Below are 21710 nucleotides of genomic sequence, written 5' to 3'. Positions count from 1 at the left end.
TTTAACCAAATTTTGAAAAATCGTTTGTATGTTTTTTTTTCTTGTAGAATTTGGGTGCTATATAGACTGTAGTTTTTATTAATGTAGTTACATAATGAACTCTGATGGTGGGAGCGTACACAGTCCTATATTTAAGATTAGGGACAATTGAAAATCGATTGTAGATTAGGGATTTTAATATTTTACTATATGGTGCATTTGGTATTGTTGATATAGAATACTGGGACTTCACATATAGTGGTTTCATGGAACACCTCTGGCTCTCGCAACTAAGTTAGGAAACCTCATACTTGTACGGCAAGTAAATGAATTACTGACTCATGTCGAGCCTATCTTCAAAGCATTGCATATGTATAATATTTCTGAGATAAATAGATTGTATTTCATTTGATCAAAAATAATATATATGTATTTCTAGTTCTCTTACCAAATGTAGATATTTAATTAATCTGAATTTTAATAAGAAAGTACGTAATTCCTGTTTTGTTTCTAATTTAACATCAATTCGAACTTCCAATGTTCATGTGTAATGGTAATTGTTCGATAGGTTGCTGGGAAACGATGACTTGATTTTTTGGCCAACACTTATATTTTCATCACCGATACTGAGATCAATATACTCTTGCTCCTTCGACTCTTTCTTGGCTATCTAGTTTCATTCAGTCTCATCTACATGTCTAGGTCCATATAAGTCTTGAGTCACAGGGTCATAGCCTTGCAGACTTTAGTCATCTTCGCCAAAGCTGTGTTCTTCTCCTAGTCAGAGCAAAGCTATGCAAAACTAATGTCTTTGTAAGGATACTTTCATAGTAGTAAACTATCTCTTTTAGATACTCAGCCTAATGTTAACGTATTATTCAAACCACATGTGAAGATCAGAAAGCAAAAACAGTGCAAAGACAAGAACAAAATTAAAGTCATGCTGATGAGAAAAAGGGATGCCTACTCCAAATAATTTATGTAATTAGTACAACAAAAGAGACAAAAATATATGTAGATCAGTAGAACAAAAACCATATCAAACAATATGTCCAGGATAAATAAAGAGTGGCAGTAGAAGATGAGAGTACCTTGTAATAGAATCAGGAGATGTCAAACCATACACGCCGGCACCTCGTATTGTAAAATCGCATGACAATAACTAACTCCAGATATAAGCTGATTAAAGAAGAATCGAGCCTGCAATATAATCAAAAATTAATTTTCTTTTTAATTAAAAACAGAGCCGCCTTAAACATGATAGATAATGAAGCTTGATTTTCTTCATCCCGATAATGAGATAGACGCCTTATTTTCCTCTAATAAGAATATCTGTCTCAGTAACAGGCGCGAAACATATTAAGAACCTATAACAATTCTGCAGTACATCATAAGTGGTGTAACGCTTGAAGATCTATGTGTGGTTGACATTGGAGACATAAAGCCAATGTTTTCAAGAAATTCATAAATATATCAGGTGTTTAGAAAACTCGGAGTCTGTAAAAAATTGCCTACCAAACGAAGTTGTTTGCAAATGTCAGCATCCAAATAGTATCTATCGGGTCTCCACCTCTTGATGACCATCGTAGCTGTCTTCAAAAACGTTAAGACTTGGACTGGTCTCTCTAGCTGATTCCTGTAATGAATGTAGTAACGGTTAGAATGATAGCTATTGTTATTTCGCAAGAACATTCATATTAAGCTAGGGTTGTATGTGACTTACTTGTCTTGAGATTTCACCGGCTTTGTTGATATTTCTGGAATCGGTTGTTAGAACAAACTATTCTTTTGGATCTTGTTTGAGTTATGGTGTCCATAGTTGGAAGATGGGATATTTATATTCCAAACTTCAAACGGTTACTGTGGAAGGCGAAGAGGTGGGAGGAGTGGGATAATCACACTAAAGCTCTTAAACACATATTAATGGAAGCTTGAGACATTACCGGGAGAGTGGGAGGAGTCATTCTAGTTTCTGAAAATTCGGCTGCTACTTTACGAATGTCGGAGGCGTGAAGAAGAAGAGGATTTTCAGAGGAAACCTAAAACTTAATTGGGCTTGCCATTTTGTTTTAAAAGGCCCATCCGTAAGTTGTATCAAAAACCCAGTTCAAACAAAGGACATAAAACGCAGGATTCACTTGTGTACGGGTATGCCACGTGGCAACAAACGCCCATATGTGAATGCTGACATGGACGCAGGAGGAGAGAGACAACTCTCCTTTATTGTATAAGATTCCTCTAATAAGAATATCTGTCTCAGTAACAGGCGCGAAACATATTAAGAACCTATAACAATTCTGCAGTACATCATAAGTGGTGTAACGCTTGAAGATCTATGTGTGGTTGACATTGGAGACATAAAGCCAATGTTTTCAAGAAATTCATAAATATATCAGGTGTTTAGAAAACTCGGAGTCTGTAAAAAATTGCCTACCAAACGAAGTTGTTTGCAAATGTCAGCATCCAAATAGTATCTATCGGGTCTCCACCTCTTGATGACCATCGTAGCTGTCTTCAAAAACGTTAAGACTTGGACTGGTCTCTCTAGCTGATTCCTGTAATGAATGTAGTAACGGTTAGAATGATAGCTATTGTTATTTCGCAAGAACATTCATATTAAGCTAGGGTTGTATGTGACTTACTTGTCTTGAGATTTCACCGGCTTTGTTGATATTTCTGGAATCGGTTGTTAGAACAAACTATTCTTTTGGATCTTGTTTGAGTTATGGTGTCCATAGTTGGAAGATGGGATATTTATATTCCAAACTTCAAACGGTTACTGTGGAAGGCGAAGAGGTGGGAGGAGTGGGATAATCACACTAAAGCTCTTAAACACATATTAATGGAAGCTTGAGACGTTACCGGGAGAGTGGGAGGAGTCATTCTAGTTTCTGAAAATTCGGCTGCTACTTTACGAATGTCGGAGGCGTGAAGAAGAAGAGGATTTTCAGAGGAAACCTAAAACTTAATTGGGCTTGCCATTTTGTTTTAAAAGGCCCATCCGTAAGTTGTATCAAAAACCCAGTTCAAACAAAGGACATAAAACGCAGGATTCACTTGTGTACGGGTATGCCACGTGGCAACAAACGCCCATATGTGAATGCTGACATGGACGCAGGAGGAGAGAGACAACTCTCCTTTATTGTATAAGATTCCTCTAATAAGAATATCTGTCTCAGTAACAGGCGCGAAACATATTAAGAACCTATAACAATTCTGCAGTACATCATAAGTGGTGTAACGCTTGAAGATCTATGTGTGGTTGACATTGGAGACATAAAGCCAATGTTTTCAAGAAATTCATAAATATATCAGGTGTTTAGAAAACTCGGAGTCTGTAAAAAATTGCCTACCAAACGAAGTTGTTTGCAAATGTCAGCATCCAAATAGTATCTATCGGGTCTCCACCTCTTGATGACCATCGTAGCTGTCTTCAAAAACGTTAAGACTTGGACTGGTCTCTCTAGCTGATTCCTGTAATGAATGTAGTAACGGTTAGAATGATAGCTATTGTTATTTCGCAAGAACATTCATATTAAGCTAGGGTTGTATGTGACTTACTTGTCTTGAGATTTCACCGGCTTTGTTGATATTTCTGGAATCGGTTGTTAGAACAAACTATTCTTTTGGATCTTGTTTGAGTTATGGTGTCCATAGTTGGAAGATGGGATATTTATATTCCAAACTTCAAACGGTTACTGTGGAAGGCGAAGAGGTGGGAGGAGTGGGATAATCACACTAAAGCTCTTAAACACATATTAATGGAAGCTTGAGACGTTACCGGGAGAGTGGGAGGAGTCATTCTAGTTTCTGAAAATTCGGCTGCTACTTTACGAATGTCGGAGGCGTGAAGAAGAAGAGGATTTTCAGAGGAAACCTAAAACTTAATTGGGCTTGCCATTTTGTTTTAAAAGGCCCATCCGTAAGTTGTATCAAAAACCCAGTTCAAACAAAGGACATAAAACGCAGGATTCACTTGTGTACGGGTATGCCACGTGGCAACAAACGCCCATATGTGAATGCTGACATGGACGCAGGAGGAGAGAGACAACTCTCCTTTATTGTATAAGATACATAAAATATTCTCGAATATTAAATTGCAACAGGCTAAATATTAGACAACTGGTTTATAACCAATGATACATAAATTCAGGAGACCTATGTTCCCATATTTTGTAGAGACCTTTCTCTGCGGCTAACCATGTCGCGTTAGATCTATTCTTGAGTGAGTCATTCCATTTTGACGTATAAGCTACGAAGGTTTGGAAATGCATGAAGTGATATCCATGCTTTAACTCACAATGAAAGACTGTCTCATGAAAAAACGCATCGTCGAATCTCCAATGTTTTTCTTGCCCATTCATTAAGAATATAGTCCCAAACTTGTCGTTTCCGGACCAGCAACGGACACTGAGCTTTGTATGCCTTCGAAACTTGTTTACGATCCCAAATGAATTTTTCCCAAACGTATCTTCAACACAAACCCCTAAAACAATAAGAGCAATTATGAAAAGTTTCATTTTTATTTTATTTTTGTGTTCAGTTTTTTGAAAATGTTAAACTCACATTTGATGTATTTATACAAGTTTTCGTATATAATTTCTTGGAGGTTATGCGTTAAAATCTGTCTTCTCTTCTTTATATCGATTTATGCTAAATGTAGAAAGCCAAATTTAAAGAAGATTAAAATTAGAAAAGCTCGATAACCTTCTGAGACGGTCGTTGTCTATATGGTCAGTAGCGAATGGTTTTATTTAGAAATAATTTTATTACTGCAGCAGAAAATATTAAATAACACATACACACAAGTGAGAGTAAATAACTTTTCATGTATGCCTTAGTAACGGTCAAAAGTAGCTGACGACATATGACCACCACCACCAACGCTTCTGCTCGGCCTCTCATAAGGACCACCGGCTCTGCTTCTAAACCCTCTTCCCTCGTCTCCTCCACGTATGTGTACACCAGCTCTACCACCGCCGTACCTGTCACTGCCTGCACTTGAGACTATGTCTCTCTCAAAGGACCGGGGCTTGTCATAACTCGCTGGAGTGTAACAATCTGGTCGACGGCTGTATCTATCACCGCCTGCAAACCGATCAGCGGGGGAAGTAGGCTTCTCTGCTGTCAAACCTGTCTCTACCACCATCATAACGTCATCTATGTAACGTTCACGGTCCCCATATCGGTCACGGTCGGTATAACAGTCAAGTCAACATGGCCACCAAAGCTTCCCTTGCCAGCAAATGAATAGCCACACTGTCTCTGCCACCAACTCTAGAGCCGTGACTTTCCCATCATCTCGCCCCATTTTTAGTTCAGCTCTGTTCACTGAGATGACCCGATCACCAAAGTCTTTTCCATGCATCTCTCTGATGGACTCATCCATAGCCAGGCGATCAGCGAAAGTGATAACCCCAAACCCACGTGAACGATTGGTATAATGGTATCTCTTTAATAAAATCATGTATTTCTTCATGTATCATGTGATTCACGTTCATATTTACCAAAAAGAAATGTAGATGTATGATTTTAACAAAAGCAATATATACGTGAATCATATGTGGATGATACAATAAAGGCATAGCATGATCAGCCCCTATCTCTATAGAAGATGTTGCATTATGTATATCTATAAAATTAAAAAGGTAACAAACCAAATATTTTTTTTTGTTCCTCGCACATATAGCGAACATACGTAAGTGGTGCATCACAGGGGGTTATAACACCACACACATTGAAGCACAAGCATAACGAAATTCAAAACACTAAGCCAAACTAAAGGAAGCACATAAGACAAAAAAAGATAAAAGATAGTAATAATCCGACGACCCTAAGGCGTTTCTTCAGCCGCCTTTATACTTTTTGGAACAAGGTTCGCTTGTTTCATCATTAAAAGGGCACCATCCTCCTATATCTATTAGCAATCCTGGCCATTCAGGGCTTTCTGGCTTGTTGATGTCCTCAGTCGGAGTTACTAAGATAACATAGTAATGTATGAGCTTCAAATTTCGAAGCATCTCGATGTAGTAAGCGTCATGTTTGAATTGATCTGAGACTAGGACCAAACTTGCTTCATAAGGCCTGTTCAAATAAGGAGACTCCTTTAGCAATAGAAAAATGTTATTCAACATTCTAACACGTCTTGATGCTTTATCCCCTGGAAAAAAGAAAGAAATATATTATCAAATGGAAGTGAGAGTATAAAAGACTACACAGTAGATATAAAGAAAAAGTTTGGAAATCACCTCCGGGAAGAAAGTAGATTCTTGAATCCCACGTCTTTTTAGACGTTTTCTTGGTATCATTGACATAAGCCCGAATTGTAATCTTATCACTAGAACCCATTTTAACAAGAGCTGATTGGATAGATTGATAGATCTGATCAGGAGAGAAAGAAAGAGGGAATGGGCAATCCACGGCGTCCCAGAAGATGACTGTCCTAGTCCCATTGTCGGGTGTGATAGGCTCTAAGCAATGCAAAAGAGTTTCAGTGATGCATCTATTATTATTATTTTACTGTGACAGATAAAATTTCAAACAAACAAACAAAACAATTTGGGATGGCCTTACCGAGAAAATCTTCGATCTTAGTGATATCATCTTCTTCTATCTTGGAGAGATCACATTCTACAAATGTATATTAAACTATATTTTTTGGTACATGGACATCGTTTTAATTTTTTTGTCAATTAATTTAGTAAAACTTCATAATACTCCTTAAATTGGTGGACTAACCACTATAAAATGGTTATTTTTTTAGAAAAACGAAGACAACAAAGGTTTCAAACCTCTTTGACATTCATCATATGTTAGTGAATGATGCAACTATGTATTAAAACAATATTTTCATATTTTTGAATATTTAAACTTTTTTCAAAATCTATTTGTTAATCCCTACAAAAATATTGAATTTTCTGTAAAGTCTCTATATATACTGAAGCCTATGATCTTTAGTGTTGTTTTAAAAATTTTAAACACTTTCTGGTATTAATGTATATTATACCCTATTTCATGATACATGGGTATAGTTTTAAATTTTTTCAAATAATTTAGTAAAACTTCATAATATTCTCTAAATTGGTGGACTAACAACTACAAAATCTCTATTTTCTAGAGAAACGGGAAAAAAAAATTCCAAAACTCTTTGACTTGGGTCATATCTGAGCGAAGGATTTAACTATGCAAGGTCTAGGCTTGTATCTGAATCGTTTATTGATGACAAGATGAAACCCTCGAAGGTAGTAGTTGAGGTGAGTCATCATCATCAGATGAGGTCTAGCCGTCTAGGCTCATGTCTAATTTCTTTTAATGGGCCTGAAACATTAGCTTATTCGGTTAAGCTCATGGACCAGAAATAAAATATTTCATGCAAACTATGATGACGAGGGAAGATCTAGAGGACAAATTAATTACGCCACTGAAAAAAACAGTTTTTAGAAAAACTTCTCATATCAACAACATATGTGCGTAATTAATTAAAATTTTGAATCTTAATCATTATAGAAATATCTCAGCCAATGGTTTTTGCAAGTGAATGTTCTCATCTTCACTAAAACAAAATACTCACCGGTTTTCATTATGCATCTGAAAGAATTTCATTGTCGTAAGCATTCAACATATTTGAAGGGAAAAAACATAATGGTTGACAAACTATCACGAGGTGATCGGACTCAATCTTCTATTATGATTTATGTTGATTCGTTTCTTTCGAATTGGCTCTAAAGATCCGGACCTTTGTAGTTTGGTATATATATAGCCTTAATTTGTTGGAAGAAAAACTTAGCCGATGTATAAAGAAGTCATGTTTCTTTAGAAAATATCCTAGCCAAGGTGGATTTACTATTACCTACTTATAATTTTTTGTGGTCATTTAGGGGTTTTACATTCTGACTTTGTCATTTTCATGTTTTTTTCAATTACACGAACCTTTCGTTTGTAATTTTTACATATGTACATCTTTGCATTTAATTACCGTTTAGGGTTTTGACGTTGTAGTGGATAATAGGGATGATTAACTAGAAATGTTATTTTCACAAAACAGATAAAATTCCAAAGTTTTAAAATAACAATTACATATATCGATAATCAATTTACCGTTTAGTCGCGGGTCTTTACTTTATTATGATTAGACCATGCATAAAACTACGTGCGAATATTTTTAGTTGAGAAAAAATTAAAATAAAAGACTGGAAGCTTGATTCCAAGTGCGATCCAAGTCAGAACGTTTAGATGACCTAATTACGCATTGATTAATAAAATAGCTCTTACCAGCCCATAGTTTTGGAGCAAAACAAGTTAGAGGAACTGTATTCATTTCTTCCCACATTTATTAAAAATAGTATTCGTTTCTTCCTACTATCCTAATATGCTAGTACATATCCATGTTATTTTAACAGAAATGTTTATCTAGTTAACAGTTTAGAAGAAGAAAATTCTGCTAAATTTTTTTCTCAAAAAAAAAATTCTGCTAAAATTCTTAAATTAACAAAAAAGTTACAGTTTTCCTAAATCAGTCGTAAAAAGGCTTTTGGTAGATTTTTAAAGAAATTATGTCAGAAATATTTTCGAAGGCTTCACTATATCCCTATAAGCATGAAAGAAAGTTTTGTATTCTAGGATTTTCTTTAAAATACCCAAAATACAAAGCTTTCGTTGGTGCTTGTAAAAATATATCAGGTATAAAAAAAATTATTGAATTAAAAGCTTAGATTTGTCAAAAAAAAAAAAACTTCTCAGATGTGTAGAGCAGTGTAGGTCTGTGTAAAGCGTTCAATGGTATGATGGGAAGGCAAAGTGTTTTTGTAGTATTATTCATCTTTTACATAGATTTGATATATTCAGTAAATCGGAACTCCAGATTTTATGGAGAAACTTAGAAATACCATGAGTCCATGACGTACGGGTAAACACTATGATAAAATAAACATGACTTTAAAAGGAAAAACGTATTTCAATTTTTAAGGTCTTGCATGCGTAGTAGTAAATATATAAAATGATGCCCTTTCAGAAAAATTACGAAGTAAAATAGTAATCATGTGGATTAGCTATAAACATACACGTTACCATATAGACACATGTAGTTGTTTGAAAAAAAAAGACACATGTAGTTGACTTACGATCATTAGTTAAGTAAAATGTGAATAGAAACAAGGCATGGTACACAAAAATAGCATGTTCCAATAAAAACATAAATATTGGGATATAATCATCTACATTAAGACGAAAAGGAATTTGAGATTATGTATAAGAGATCATTTCATAACTTAAAACTTCAAAAAAAATTATAACTGAAATCATCTTTATTTATAAAAGTAATGATTATCCAACGAATATGGTGTGGTTTATATAGAGATGATCATTCGCACATCTACAGTTTAGAACTACTACAATGGGCTGTCAAGATTCGAGAAAAGCTTTACAGAACATAAATATGAAAGAGTAAACACAATTGTAAATTAATATCTCGGCACCACTTGGATTATTGTATTGAATATTATTCCATTGGTGGTGCTTAAACATTTGTTTAACCTTACCCAAAAATATTTTGTACATTCCGAGAGATTCCAACAAACTGAATAAGATAGTATATGTAATACGACGTTCACACTGTGATTTCACTTGATCAGTGAGTCAAAATACTTGACCTAATATCATAAATTCATATGTCAAAACGTTATAACTAAAGAATAAAAATATAATAGTAAAATTCGGAGTCATGCAATATAAAACCAAATATAAGCTTCCAATGGTGACGAACTGTACCTCCGTTAATAATACAAAAAACTATATATATATATATATATTCATATGTTTTTATTGCTATTCTGACCTATAAACTATGAAAGCGCGGACCGATGCAAATGTACCAGGTTGTCTGCCATGACATGGGTAGCTAACTCATCTTCTCAAACCAAATAGCTGTCTTGGAAGTTATTTTGTATTGAAAACTATTTAATGATTTTATAGAAAGAAAAATGAGTATTTCAAACAATTTTGAATATCTACGTAAATGTTAGAGTTTGAAAACGGATCATAATTCATGGATGCTGATTTAGCATTTATGATCAATATTGAAACACATCACCAAAGCCATAAAATGTTATTATCTAATTATATAAAAGAATGTTTGAGTCTCTCCCGTCATGTCCACGTGTAAATTCTTTTGATATAGAGTTGACGCGTGTCTCGCTTCTCCACATACCGCGCTTTCTTCACTCCTTTTCGCGCTTTTGATTTGGGCTTCATTTGCCAGGCCCGTAAGTGAAGAACCCTAGATCGCGTCTCGCGATTACACCATCGCCTCCGTCCTGATTTGCGATTCCGGTAACGGTTCAGACGATACTTAACTCCCATTTATTATTACCTCCACGATGTGCCTTCAATGCGGTCGTCGCGTCGCATAGGCGGTGAGATTTTTGTATAAATAGACATCGTATCTCTCATCTTCGATTCACCAAATCTTTCTTCTTTGCTTATTACTCCTATAGATTCCGCTTTAGATTTGTCATGTCTACTCCCAGGGTTTTCTTCTCAGACCTCAAGTCCGGCAAGTGCTCATCCGCTGTTGAAGCTCGACTTCTGCGATTCTGGGAGGCGAAGAATGTGAAACGCGGTGGGGAGTTGATGTGGGTCGACATGCTCTTGATTGATGTCAATGTGAGTTGTTTTTATACATGATCAATCCGATTAAACTCTTCGTGTTTGTTTTTTTTTCCTAAATTTAAATCAATTTTTTTTTTTTCATGTATCAGGCGACATTGATGCAAGCCACCATCTATGCTAACCGCCTTTCAAGATTCCGTTCCAAACTCGCCGCCGGAACGATGTACACCGTCTCTGGATTCGATGTGGCTCGATGTGCCCAGAATTTCCGGCTCACCGACTCCCCTCTGCTGATCCGGTTCAATGATTCCACCGCCTTTGATGAGCTAATCGAGCCGGTTAGTCCATTACCTGAAGAAGGATTCCGGTTCCGTAACCAGTCTGAATTGATTGGTCTAGCCAACACGAGTACACAGCTACCAGGTTGAATTCGATTATTCATAAATTAATTGAACGGTTAGCCATATGGTATGCTGAGATATTCCTTGGTCTTGCATAGATATTGTAGGTGAGATCACTGCAGTGAAGAGTAACGTGTGTGATACTCCTGGAGAAAAGAGTCGTCTCATGGCTACTATCAAACTGGATAAGTATTTTTTTTCTTATTTTTTTATTTTTTATTTTTTTTTGCTTATATGTGTTTCCATGTGTTACTACCGTTTGTTAGATGATTTTAGACTGATTCTGTGTTTCATGGTGAAATACATAATTATAGGGATTCAACCGTCACCTTGAGTTTCTTTGAAAGTCAAGCAGAGGCTTTTCACAAAAGGCTTGAGGATATGCATGGTGACCCCAGAGTTGTTGTTGCAACCAGCATTAATCCAAAGATGATTGGAGGTATTGTGGTTTCCATTCTACTTCCTGCTTTAAATTCCATGAGATATAAGTTTCTGTTATGATGGTAGGTGGTTTGTTCTTAAATGCAACATCTGGAACCCACGTGTATTTTGACAAGGAGACGAAGTCAGGGGAGGATTACTTCTATAGATTGGTCGCCAGGGACAATGGAGTTCCTTCTGCTGCACCATTGCTGAAAGGATATGCAAAGGTGGAGAGCTTGACCATATCGGAACTTATAAGTTTTGTCGCCTCTGCTCAGTCACAGGTACCATATGCAGATATGATTTTTTTATAAAAAAAAAAAATGTTTGAAATCTTTATTTAGTACGTAGAGTTAATAAGTAATCTGCAGGACATTGACTTTGTCTGCACTGGGAGAGTGGTTCGACTCGACGTGGATAAGGGATGGTGTTACGTTGCATGCGCTAAATGCAGTAAGAAATTGCAGCGTACTGTCTCTGCTTTGGAGTGTGTGCGATGTAATAATCCTAATGCTGTCGGAGTTCTTCGGTAAGTATTGTATACATTTTGTTGCCTTAACCTACACGTCAAATAATAAAAAACGATTCAAATAGTACATTCGTTTAATACTTTAAAAAAAAAAAAAACATTTAGTGTTTATATAATTAGATTTACATGTGTGCCCTTTTATAATTGTAAATTAAAAATAAATAAGAGATTCCTATACATAAATTTACGTGTGTACTCTTTTATAATTATGTAATCATATGCGTGTAGATTATCTGTTATTGAGATTGAAAAAAATTGATCCTCTTTCCTGTAAACTTCCACAGTTATCGTCTGGAGTTGGCAATCGCTGATAACACTGCTGAAGGTACATTCGTGTGTTTTGATGGTGTGATGACTAAGCTGCATAATCTCCGAGCAAGTGAGGCTGGTCAGATGTTGGTAAGATATGTGTATGTCTTTTAGAAACGTTATTCATAGTAAATGATATCATGTCTGATGTTTTCGAACTTTCTAACAGGCGGTAGAAGGAGAGAATCCTGAGGACATGATGGTGCCACCGTTTATCAGTGACATGGAAGGAAAGACTCTCACTTTCCAGGTCAGAGTTAGCGCGTTCAACTTCACCGCGCACCATCAGACTTTTACCATCACCCGTATCCTTAAGGAGCACGAGCGTATTCCAGCTCCTGACTTTGTCGTAAGTGTATGGGTGTATTTGTAAGCTTTTTAATAGCTATGTACGTGTGTTTGTCTGTAACGCTAGCCATATGTATCAGGGAGGGAACGATGAGGATGATAATAACCTTGGAGATGGTGGTCATGTTCCAGTCCGCGGTGACTCTGGAGAAGGCAGCAGTGGTCCTGATAAGAAGGCGGATGGGACTCCAGCCGATGCTGCGGTGGAGAAGAGTTCTCGCCCATCTACCAGTGCAGCCAAGAAAGCTCGTGTTGTTTGAAATTGAGTACCAGCAGTTATGGTTTCATGTTTCAAGTTGGAAAATTATTATTGTCTTACGTTCGCGTCTTTTGTTGTCTTTATTTCAGTTTGCTCATTTCCCTTAATCTAAAACTCTGTTTCCGTCAGTTTGGGGTTAATCAGTAACTATTTTAATCATTAAGTCATATAAAGTAGTTTAGTATCTTTCAAATGAAATAAAAAGTGTAAATTAATTAGCAATCATGATCACATCATCGTTTAGTTATTATAAACATATCATTTGGTTTAAGTACATATGTATACCGACCTATGAATAAATAGTGGAAATTAGTTAACAATCATGATCACATCATTGTTTAGTTATTATGAACATATCATTTGGTTTAAGTACACATGTATACCGACCAATAAGTTTTAATCACGCTCCTATCTATTACTATAAAAATATGTTGTCTCCCTCCAGGTGATGCCACGTCACTAAGTGGAGGAAGAAAACGCTGCCACGTGTCTCATTCTTTTAAAAACACTGCATTCGTACGGGCTTTGCATTTTGTTGGGCCCAAATCATCTCTTTCTCTAGCCCTTAAGGGTATACTTGATGAAACACGGCGTTTTCCATTAGGTTCTTCTTCGTCTCTTTTCTGTCTCCAGCGCTAATGGCGATTGAAGTTTCTAATACGCTCTTTCATCTTCTTCTTCACTGTCTGAAACAATACATATAACGGAGTTATCCTCTTTAATCTCACAGGTCTCCAGCGAATCGATCCTTTCATGAGGAGATCCTAATCACAGCAGCTCATGCTACCTTCTATGAATTCAACATTGAGATCAGTCAATGGGTAAGTTGCAATCACTAATCGTATGAGGTTGTTGATGTATGCTTTGTTACTGACTGATCTGTGTGGTTTTCTTATTTTCAATCAGAGTCGTAAGGATGTTGAAGGGTCTTTGTTTGTTGTCAAAAGGTGAGTACTTTAGGTCTTCAGCTATGCGTGATGTTGACTTTTATCTTCTAAAAATCTGATTTTGTTTTGTTTCAGAAGTAAACAAGAACCTCGGTTTCAGTTTATTGTAATGAATCATGGGAACACAGGTCAGCCAGAGAAGCATCAAATTACTTTTTTTGTTGATGTCTTTGTCTTTGATTAGTTGCTTCGTTTTTTTCAGTGTTTTAGTTTGTTTAAAGCTAAGGGAAGGTCAGGGAAGGCTTACCCGATGATTTTGTTTTGAATTCTTGATTAAGGAGATTGTATTAGTAATCATCAGTGTATTGTTTAAATTTTGCCTGGGCAGATACTCTGGTGGAAGATCTCCTGGGAGATTTTGAGCCTGAGAAGGTACTCTGAAATTTGATGTTTCTTAGCTAACTAGCAACCTAATAAGAAACGCAAAATGGGAAGACCAATTACTCTTACAGGTACAGAATAAGTGAATGTATACGTGTATATATATAGATCTATATATATATATATATATATATAGAGGTATATCTAACTAATTTAGTTGATTTAATCAGTGCCTCCTGCAGCATCATCTTCGCAGACCGGTTCTCTCACACGGTAACTTATCCGAATCAGACACTCTGACTACTATAAATCAAGAACGCCGCATAGCTAAAGGTATCGTCGCATTCTTTTACACGAACTAATAATAAATTTAAGATATCAGCCAATCAACAAAATAACAACTGCAGATTCTGCTCGAAGTGCCAGACAGCTACGAATGGAGATTTGTGTAAAGAGAAAAAAAGGGCCCAGATAGCTGGATCTTCATCGGCATCTGGTAAATAAAATTCTGTGTCTTATTAATAGCATTTTAAAAACAAATTTCTGTTTCCTGATGAGCTGAATCTGACATTATACAACAGCATCTACTTCCGGAAGCTCAAAAAGACCACGTATGTCACTCACACTTTACGACCGTTTCAAGATTCGGTTATAATTTCATAATTAACCGATTATGCGTTTGTTATATCTAGGTGAAAATGATCTCAAGACATATGACAAATGGGAGTTGGTCTCATGTCCATCCTGTAAAGCGTTGTTCTGGAATGCTGAAGCACCTCGAGTTCAGACAAACCAAGAGAGCAAGCAGTTTAGTCTTTGTTGTCAGAGAGGTCGTGTGAGACTTCCACCAGTTCGGGAGCCACCGTCTCCATTTCTAGAGCTTTTAGAGTCGCCGAGCTTCAAGCCCCACATCAGAATTGCTAACAGTTTGCTTGATTTCCCCTCTATGGGTGCCAAAATTGATAAGAGCGTCACTGGGTATGGACATGAGAAGATCTCCATGACTCCATCATCAAACGTAGGTATCATCATGAATAATATCATTATTTGCTGACTATAGACAGATTCATGTTCTTTAATGTTCCAAATGATGTTGATGCTAGAACCGCTTGGTCACAGTGCAATTTGAAGGATCCTAGGTCAATCTTAACTTCGATACCTATGTCTTTATTTCATTGTCTTCAAAAGATGATATACTGACTCTTCTTATGTCATGTATCTAATTATCTCCTTGATTATCACATTAAAGACCAGCTAACTTTGTTTGCTTGGTTTTTTATATTCAAAAGTGCCTTCTCAGATCAATGAAAACATTTTTGGTTTGTTTATGGTCACTGTAGTTCCTGCTGGGCATATGGTGTTGTAGAAGCATTGTCTAACAGGTTATGCATAAATATAATATGGTTTCACAAATTTTCAAAAAATACAAACATTGATTTTTGCTAGCATTTTTCTCTCTGAAAGATTAATATGGTTTCTTATGTTCCCATGACAGAATGTTTCTTTATCCGTTAATAATATCGTACCAACTTATGGATTCCTTTGTGGTCAAGGCTGTAATGGAATTTTGGATCCTAATGGTAAACTGATTGTCATCTATAGACTGTCATAACTGGTTTTATGACCCCCCATCTACATGATTCTATAAAAGTGTGGCCTTTTACATTTACATGTGCTTGAATCTGACGATCTGGTCTATAACACTGTTTTAGATTAATTCTCCCAAGTTATCTTTTTATAAAAATTGAGCAGTGAATCTAACAGTGTTGTAGTCTTCTTACTTGCTCCATCTCTGCTTTGATTCTATTGAAAACCATTTTATGTAATTCTTTCTGTCTGCACCAGCAAGCAAGAAATGGATATGGCTAAACATAGTACTGTATGTATTCTACTGGAGTAGGATTTCTATGTGAATTAGGAATCATATGAATATGATTTAGATAAGGTTTTCTATTATTTTTCTAGATAGTTTTGGCTTTAAGTTTTCCTGTTTTCGAATTACTTCTCTTGGTATAAATACCAAGCTTCATTCTCAATAATATTCAAGTTAACTTTGATCCCAAACTAAGATTTATCATGGTATCAGAGCATAACCAAAACTAAAAACATCCAAAATCGATTAATGGCCTATGACTCAATAATATTATGTTCTTTCATGAAAACATATTCATGTTCGACATATGACACTAACTTATCTTGCAGTTCTACATTTCCAGTTCTGATGAAAAAACATCCTATTAAAACTGACCCTATTAATTAAATAATTGGCTTCATATACAAAGTCCCTAATGTGTATTTACTACCTTATTTACACAGAAAATAAATAAATATATTTCAAATAAGTCGACACAACTGATGAATAACATAACCGCATAAAATATTAACCATACAACAAAAACTAATCAAAAGTACGTATAACTAAAAAAATAATAGTAGTATTTTTTAAAAAAAATAATGGATTGCATATTTTTTATAAATATTTATTGTTTAGTAGAAATAGTCGTTCGTATATTTTGATGGAAAACTATATATATATAGATAAAAAATTGAAACGGTGATTGTTTTACTAATTAACAATTGATATTAAAATTACAATGCATCTATTTAGATCAAATTTTGAATAGTTATTTAGTTTAATATAATAAATATTTAGTTGTTAAATATTTTCCGTACGCTTTTGTATTCTTTTGTATTATGTTATAATTATCTAAACATCAATCACAAAATTTCAGTGAGAATTTAACAGCTTATTAATTTATAGTCATTTTTTTCAATTTCAACACATAATATATATTGAGTACGGAAAAAAGATGATAATCCAAACTTATCAAATTTAAGCTGCTTAACGTATCAAGATACGATACTTTAATATTATTTTTTCCGGTTTACACAACTAATAATTAACCGACCTAATAAAAAAATTACTTATAAATGTTTACTTAATCTATAATTACAAGTTCGTCTTTTTCCTCACGGTACTCTTTAGATTCATCCAACTCGAGAAAACTACTAAAAATTATGTGATGGCACCATGAAAAAATTTTGGTTATCAATACGGCATAATATATTTAATCTTCAAATACAATAATATATACAGAATTTAACTAATATGTATGTTTTAAAATATAATAATTTATATTGAATATTTACTTTAACTATTTCCATAATTTTTAAAAAATAATCCCGCCCGTAGGGCGGGCCGGCCCTAGTTATATATAAGCTTTTGGAGAAAAGACATCACTTTCGTGGCAAAAAGAGGGCAGCGAAAAAGCAGGATTCATTTACATTTAGTTTTTTTTTCTAAGTAACATTTAGTAATGTTTATTAATATAAAGAAGGAAAATGGTATACATATGCATAGTGGTTTTGGTTTCTAGGCTTGTGGCTTTTCGATGATCTTCAGGTGAAATTGTGGGAGACAAGAAATCTCTCTTTGTTGATCTGTAGTGTACTATGTTTATGATCAACTTGCCCTGAGCACTTTACGTGTTTACACACTCAGTTCGAAGTCAATGGATATATTAACTAATATATATAAACATTTTTTTCTTTTTCTAATGTTTATGTTATCGAATTGGTCGATGTAGTTATTTTTTATACACTAATGCTCTAGATTAACTGAGAGTCGACGATAAGTTAAACTTACCATCATATGGAACTTGTACTTTTATCCCAAAAAATGTAAGGTCTTTTTATTGGAGATGCAAAAATCATCATAAGTAGTTGTCCGAAATTTATTTGTACATCCATATTAGTACAAATAGATATATCACCGTGATTATTCCTTTCAATGAACGTATTTGATCTGATCATTTCATCATTCAACAAGACCAATACTTTTATCTTAACCAAAATACTAATGTATATATGTATATTTTATAATTTGATATTGGTAGTATTAATGATCTGTAGGACTTGGTTTAGAGACAATAAATCACACCTACAAGTAACCATAAAATATGGTTCGATTTCGTTCGGGTTAATTCATCTGTGCTATTCCGTCTCTATAAATATATAACTCCAAGCTTTTACTTCACCTCACTCCCTCTCTTTCTCGTCTTCTTATGCTTATGTACACACCTGTGAACATTGTATATAAGTACTCTTCTCTCCTAAGTAAATAGTTTTCAAATTAGATAAGCATTTACGGTATTGAGTTACAAGATTGGTTTGTTGTTCCTGAGAGTTTCGATAGGCAGATCAGAAATTTAACTAGCCATTCAGTATTGCTTATTAGTTAGTATATCTTCGACCAGTATATGCTATTACGTTCTTTAAGGATCATCGCTTATTTTTTCACGCAATTACTCTTAGCTCTTTTGTTCACCTAATTTTTTTTCTCCTTTGGCATCAAAAAATGATTTTCTAAAAAATTACGGTCTTAAAAACAGAATAGTACATATTTTTCTGATGAAGAAAATAACCAATTACATGTAGACACGTCAGCCCTTGGATGTATTCTCTCTATATATCTAAATATCACTATATCTACTTTCCTCAGCTCGACTGCTTTTCTCCTTTTTTTTTTGAAAATGGCATCATGTTTTTTCTTCATTTTTCTTCTCAATTCGGATAGATTTCGAAAAGATAAGTTAGATCTTCTCCAACTTATTAGTTTGCGATTATTAGTTTTGACTATTCAATCAAATTCCTTTTTGATTCATTAATTTAAACAATAATATATACTCGACCGATCTCTTTGAGTGTGTTTTTGTGTGTGTGTGTAAACCTGATATAAGTTATCGGCGGATCCGTTGAAGAAAGCTCATCAGTCGTTTTTTGTAGGCGCAGCACCATCAAGATTCACATGGAAATTGAAAAATCTCCTAATTTTTAATTAGGGTTTTGATATGTATATGAGAATCTTGATGATGCTGCATCAACAACCGACGGCTATACACAATACCTAAAGCTTTAGAATGAAGTCTCGATCTTCGGTAAGAAACTCAAGAAACTAAATTCTCTCTTGGTTTTTAAGAATCTTTTTTCTGTGTATGAACATGTTTACAGCTTTATTAATGTTATCTGTGTGTGTATGTGTGTGTTACCTATACATATCACATTCTTTTTGTGTGTTATACATATTTTCTTTGACGGATTAGGGCCTTAATTATAGTGAATTTGTAACTATTTTGTCTTTGATCTAAACTTGTGTATTGATGAATGGATTTATAAACTTATGCAATAGTTGAACTGTACTTTCCATGATCATCTGGTATTCTTTAGTTCCCATTTAAATCGGGTCCTTATAAGTGATCGATCAAGAACTACAAGATATTGAACACAAACTGAACCTTTCGTGATTTTAAATGTTTTTACCATTTGTTATAAATATGTAGTCATAATCTCAGTTCCACGATTATCTTGTAGCAACTTCTTTTTCTGGTCTATCACTTGTTATTAATTTTCTATTATTGTTCTATTTTTGTAATGTTATAAATATGGTTTTTATGCCAAATCAAATCAAACATTATGGTGTGTTATACATTGTACCAGAACTTCGTTTTCAAGTGGTTCAACTTGGGAAAGATTTGTCTCTTTGCTTTTGATTTTTTTATTTATTTTTCCTAAGAAGAGAACATGTGATGTGAATAAGCTCTTTCTCAAAAAAAAAAAAAACATGTGATGTGAATACATTTTCATTTAGTTTTCTGTGAAAGAAGGTCAGGACCAAAAGGATTCGAGTGTTAAGTACATCAAATTGGTAGTCATCAACACGAGAGTTAGTAAGAGCATAACATCTCTGCACACCAGGAATTATAGTCTTTTTTTTTTTGGTCAATGAATTATATAGTCTCTAATCTTTATTACCTATATAAATCAATCTTACGATTTATTAAGATTTATTATTCACACAATGATCAGAAACTCACAACAAAATAGTATTTTGCTACAATCGCCTTCTTTTTCTTAGGCCTTAAAGATTTCATCTAGTTTCACTTTGCGATTTCACAACACATACACATTCACTTATATAGTATAAACTTGTTTTGGATGATTGTTTTATTATAAATATATAGTTGGTTATGTTCAAAAAAAATATATATATATAGTTGGTTAATTGTAAAGTTTAACTATGCCAAAATGATGAAAGTGAAACAGAATAAAACACGTAGAAGCATATTGTACCAATAAATGTAAGGACACGATCACATGGTGGACAATAAACTTATGGTAGCTATCCAATCATAGTACAATCTTCATCAAGTTATTGTACTATATGTCATATATACAATGGCTATAACTATTTTGAAAATTTGTGACGTATTAATTGATTGTGACTATTTACAAATTTCTGACGACGGCGTTACCCCAAATAGAAACTTTACAAGTTATGATTCCAAATTAAAAAATACATAAATCTGTAAAGAAGACAGATTTGTTGTTAAGTGGGAGAAATAATGTTTCCCTTTCAAATATAATTGGTATGGATTTGATCCAAAAAATGGTATGGTTGCCATAGTTTTAGGGTATGACTTGTTTTCCCACAACTATCCACAAACACACAGTTTTTGTGGTTGGTAGCGGTTGTTGGCGTTTTGCAACAATCATTCAAACCATTCTAAACCGCTTTAAACCGTTCTAAACCTCATAAATTCAAAAGGTGGTTTCAACTATCGGTTACGGGCAGTTACGGGAGGATAAATTTTTTTTTTTATAAAACAATATAAATACAAAAATAAAAATATTCAAGATGACAGTAATAATAATACAGAAAGAAGTAGAAGATGCCAAGAAGCATTACATTATTCTTGATGTATTAAAGACTTGACGGAACGGTTTAGCTGATTGGAAGCGGAGCTCCGTTCCATTCTTTGAGACATTCAAACAAAGGACCTATAAGTTTGCCTTGAGAGATCGCCGTGAAAACTTTGTAGAAATCTTCTCCTGGTGACCGGACATTCTCTCCGGTTGGCAATCCTGTCTTGAGCTCGTCTCGCACAAACCTGTACAACGGATAGAACCGACACTCCTTGATTCTATTAGCCACATCTGACGTACCCTTCTCGTACTCTATCCGGACTCGTTCCACTACTTCAGGGAGGAGAGATTTCATCTCAGCCTCGAACTTTCCTATTTTCTCAAAAACAGAGTTAACCTCATGTCCCGGTTCAGCTAAACCGTATTCAACATGGAAGTTTCTAAGCTTTTGCATTAAAGGTTTAGCGAGGCTACTTGGGTCATCAACATAAGAGAAGACATATTCGAGGTCACCTGAGGCGGTGATGGTGCCGCGGAGAGGAAGGCGATCGAGGTGTGATGTCGTGGTTGAGGAATTTTGTGATGGCTTCGAGGACTTCGAAGCGTATCCCGGAGTAGCCTTGGAGGAGAGTGTTGACACGGATGAGCATCGCCGCTCTTGTAGCCGGGAGGGGAAGTGTGTTTGACGTGTCGGCATCTCCGGCGTCGGTAGCGAATATTCCGGCGTTCAAGTACCTATTTTCATGTGTAGTTTAGGTTGTTCCATGTGTACTTTTTTTTACACATTTACCACCGATAATATAGTTTTTACGGCCACAACCGATTAATTAAAAAATGTCAACTAAAATAATAGATAACTGGAAAATTATTATATTCGTAAAATTTAT

The 21710-nt window shown here is 34.9% G+C and overlaps 1 protein-coding gene, 1 non-coding gene and 1 pseudogene across 7 annotated transcripts; 2 read left to right on the top strand and 1 right to left on the bottom strand.

Annotated features, from left to right (window-relative positions):
- Positions 1 to 5509, bottom strand: LOC117131905 (annotated as a pseudogene).
- Positions 5510 to 10164: 4655 nt separating this feature from the next.
- LOC103850542 lies at positions 10165 to 15449 on the top strand. 6 transcript variants are annotated; one of them, XM_033284987.1, is made up of 16 exons: positions 10165 to 10388; positions 10503 to 10638; positions 10734 to 11007; positions 11084 to 11174; positions 11300 to 11424; positions 11493 to 11692; positions 11780 to 11937; positions 12222 to 12336; positions 12416 to 12601; positions 12675 to 13674; positions 13760 to 13800; positions 13876 to 14252; positions 14352 to 14454; positions 14529 to 14617; positions 14703 to 14732; positions 14814 to 15443. In XM_033284987.1, the coding sequence occupies exons 2-10, from the start codon at positions 10606 to 10608 to the stop codon at positions 12852 to 12854; spliced, it is 1362 nt and encodes a 453-aa protein (XP_033140878.1). In that variant the 5' UTR covers positions 10165 to 10388; positions 10503 to 10605; the 3' UTR covers positions 12855 to 13674; positions 13760 to 13800; positions 13876 to 14252; positions 14352 to 14454; positions 14529 to 14617; positions 14703 to 14732; positions 14814 to 15443. The 6 variants fall into 6 exon arrangements, with proteins under 6 accessions (XP_033140878.1, XP_033140879.1, XP_033140877.1 ...); XM_033284988.1 differs by having other exon boundaries at positions 10185 to 10305; XM_033284986.1 differs by having other exon boundaries at positions 10194 to 10388; positions 10470 to 10638; positions 12416 to 12595.
- Positions 15450 to 18894: 3445 nt separating this feature from the next.
- On the top strand, positions 18895 to 19013 carry MIR172A (microRNA MIR172a). Its single transcript, NR_120814.1, has one exon. It is a non-coding gene; the product is annotated as a microRNA MIR172a (primary transcript).
- The last annotated feature ends 2697 nt before the right edge of the window (positions 19014 to 21710 follow it).

The sequence above is a fragment of the Brassica rapa genome, chromosome A02, assembly GCF_000309985.2.
Source record: "Brassica rapa cultivar Chiifu-401-42 chromosome A02, CAAS_Brap_v3.01, whole genome shotgun sequence".
Taxonomy (NCBI): Eukaryota; Viridiplantae; Streptophyta; class Magnoliopsida; order Brassicales; family Brassicaceae; genus Brassica; species Brassica rapa.
The sequence above is the reverse complement of the archived record's forward strand: the minus strand, read 5'-3'. Positions and strand labels throughout refer to the sequence as shown.

Coding starts and splice junctions, on each gene's coding strand:
- LOC103850542 (XM_033284984.1), top strand. CDS start 10,489: ATGTCTACTCCCAGGGTTTTCTTCTCAGACCTCAAGTCCGGCAAGTGC. Junction 10,639..10,733: donor TGCTCTTGATTGATGTCAAT/GTGAGTTGTTTT, acceptor TTCATGTATCAG/GCGACATTGATGCAAGCCAC. Junction 12,602..12,674: donor CTCCTGACTTTGTCGTAAGT/GTATGGGTGTAT, acceptor CATATGTATCAG/GGAGGGAACGATGAGGATGA.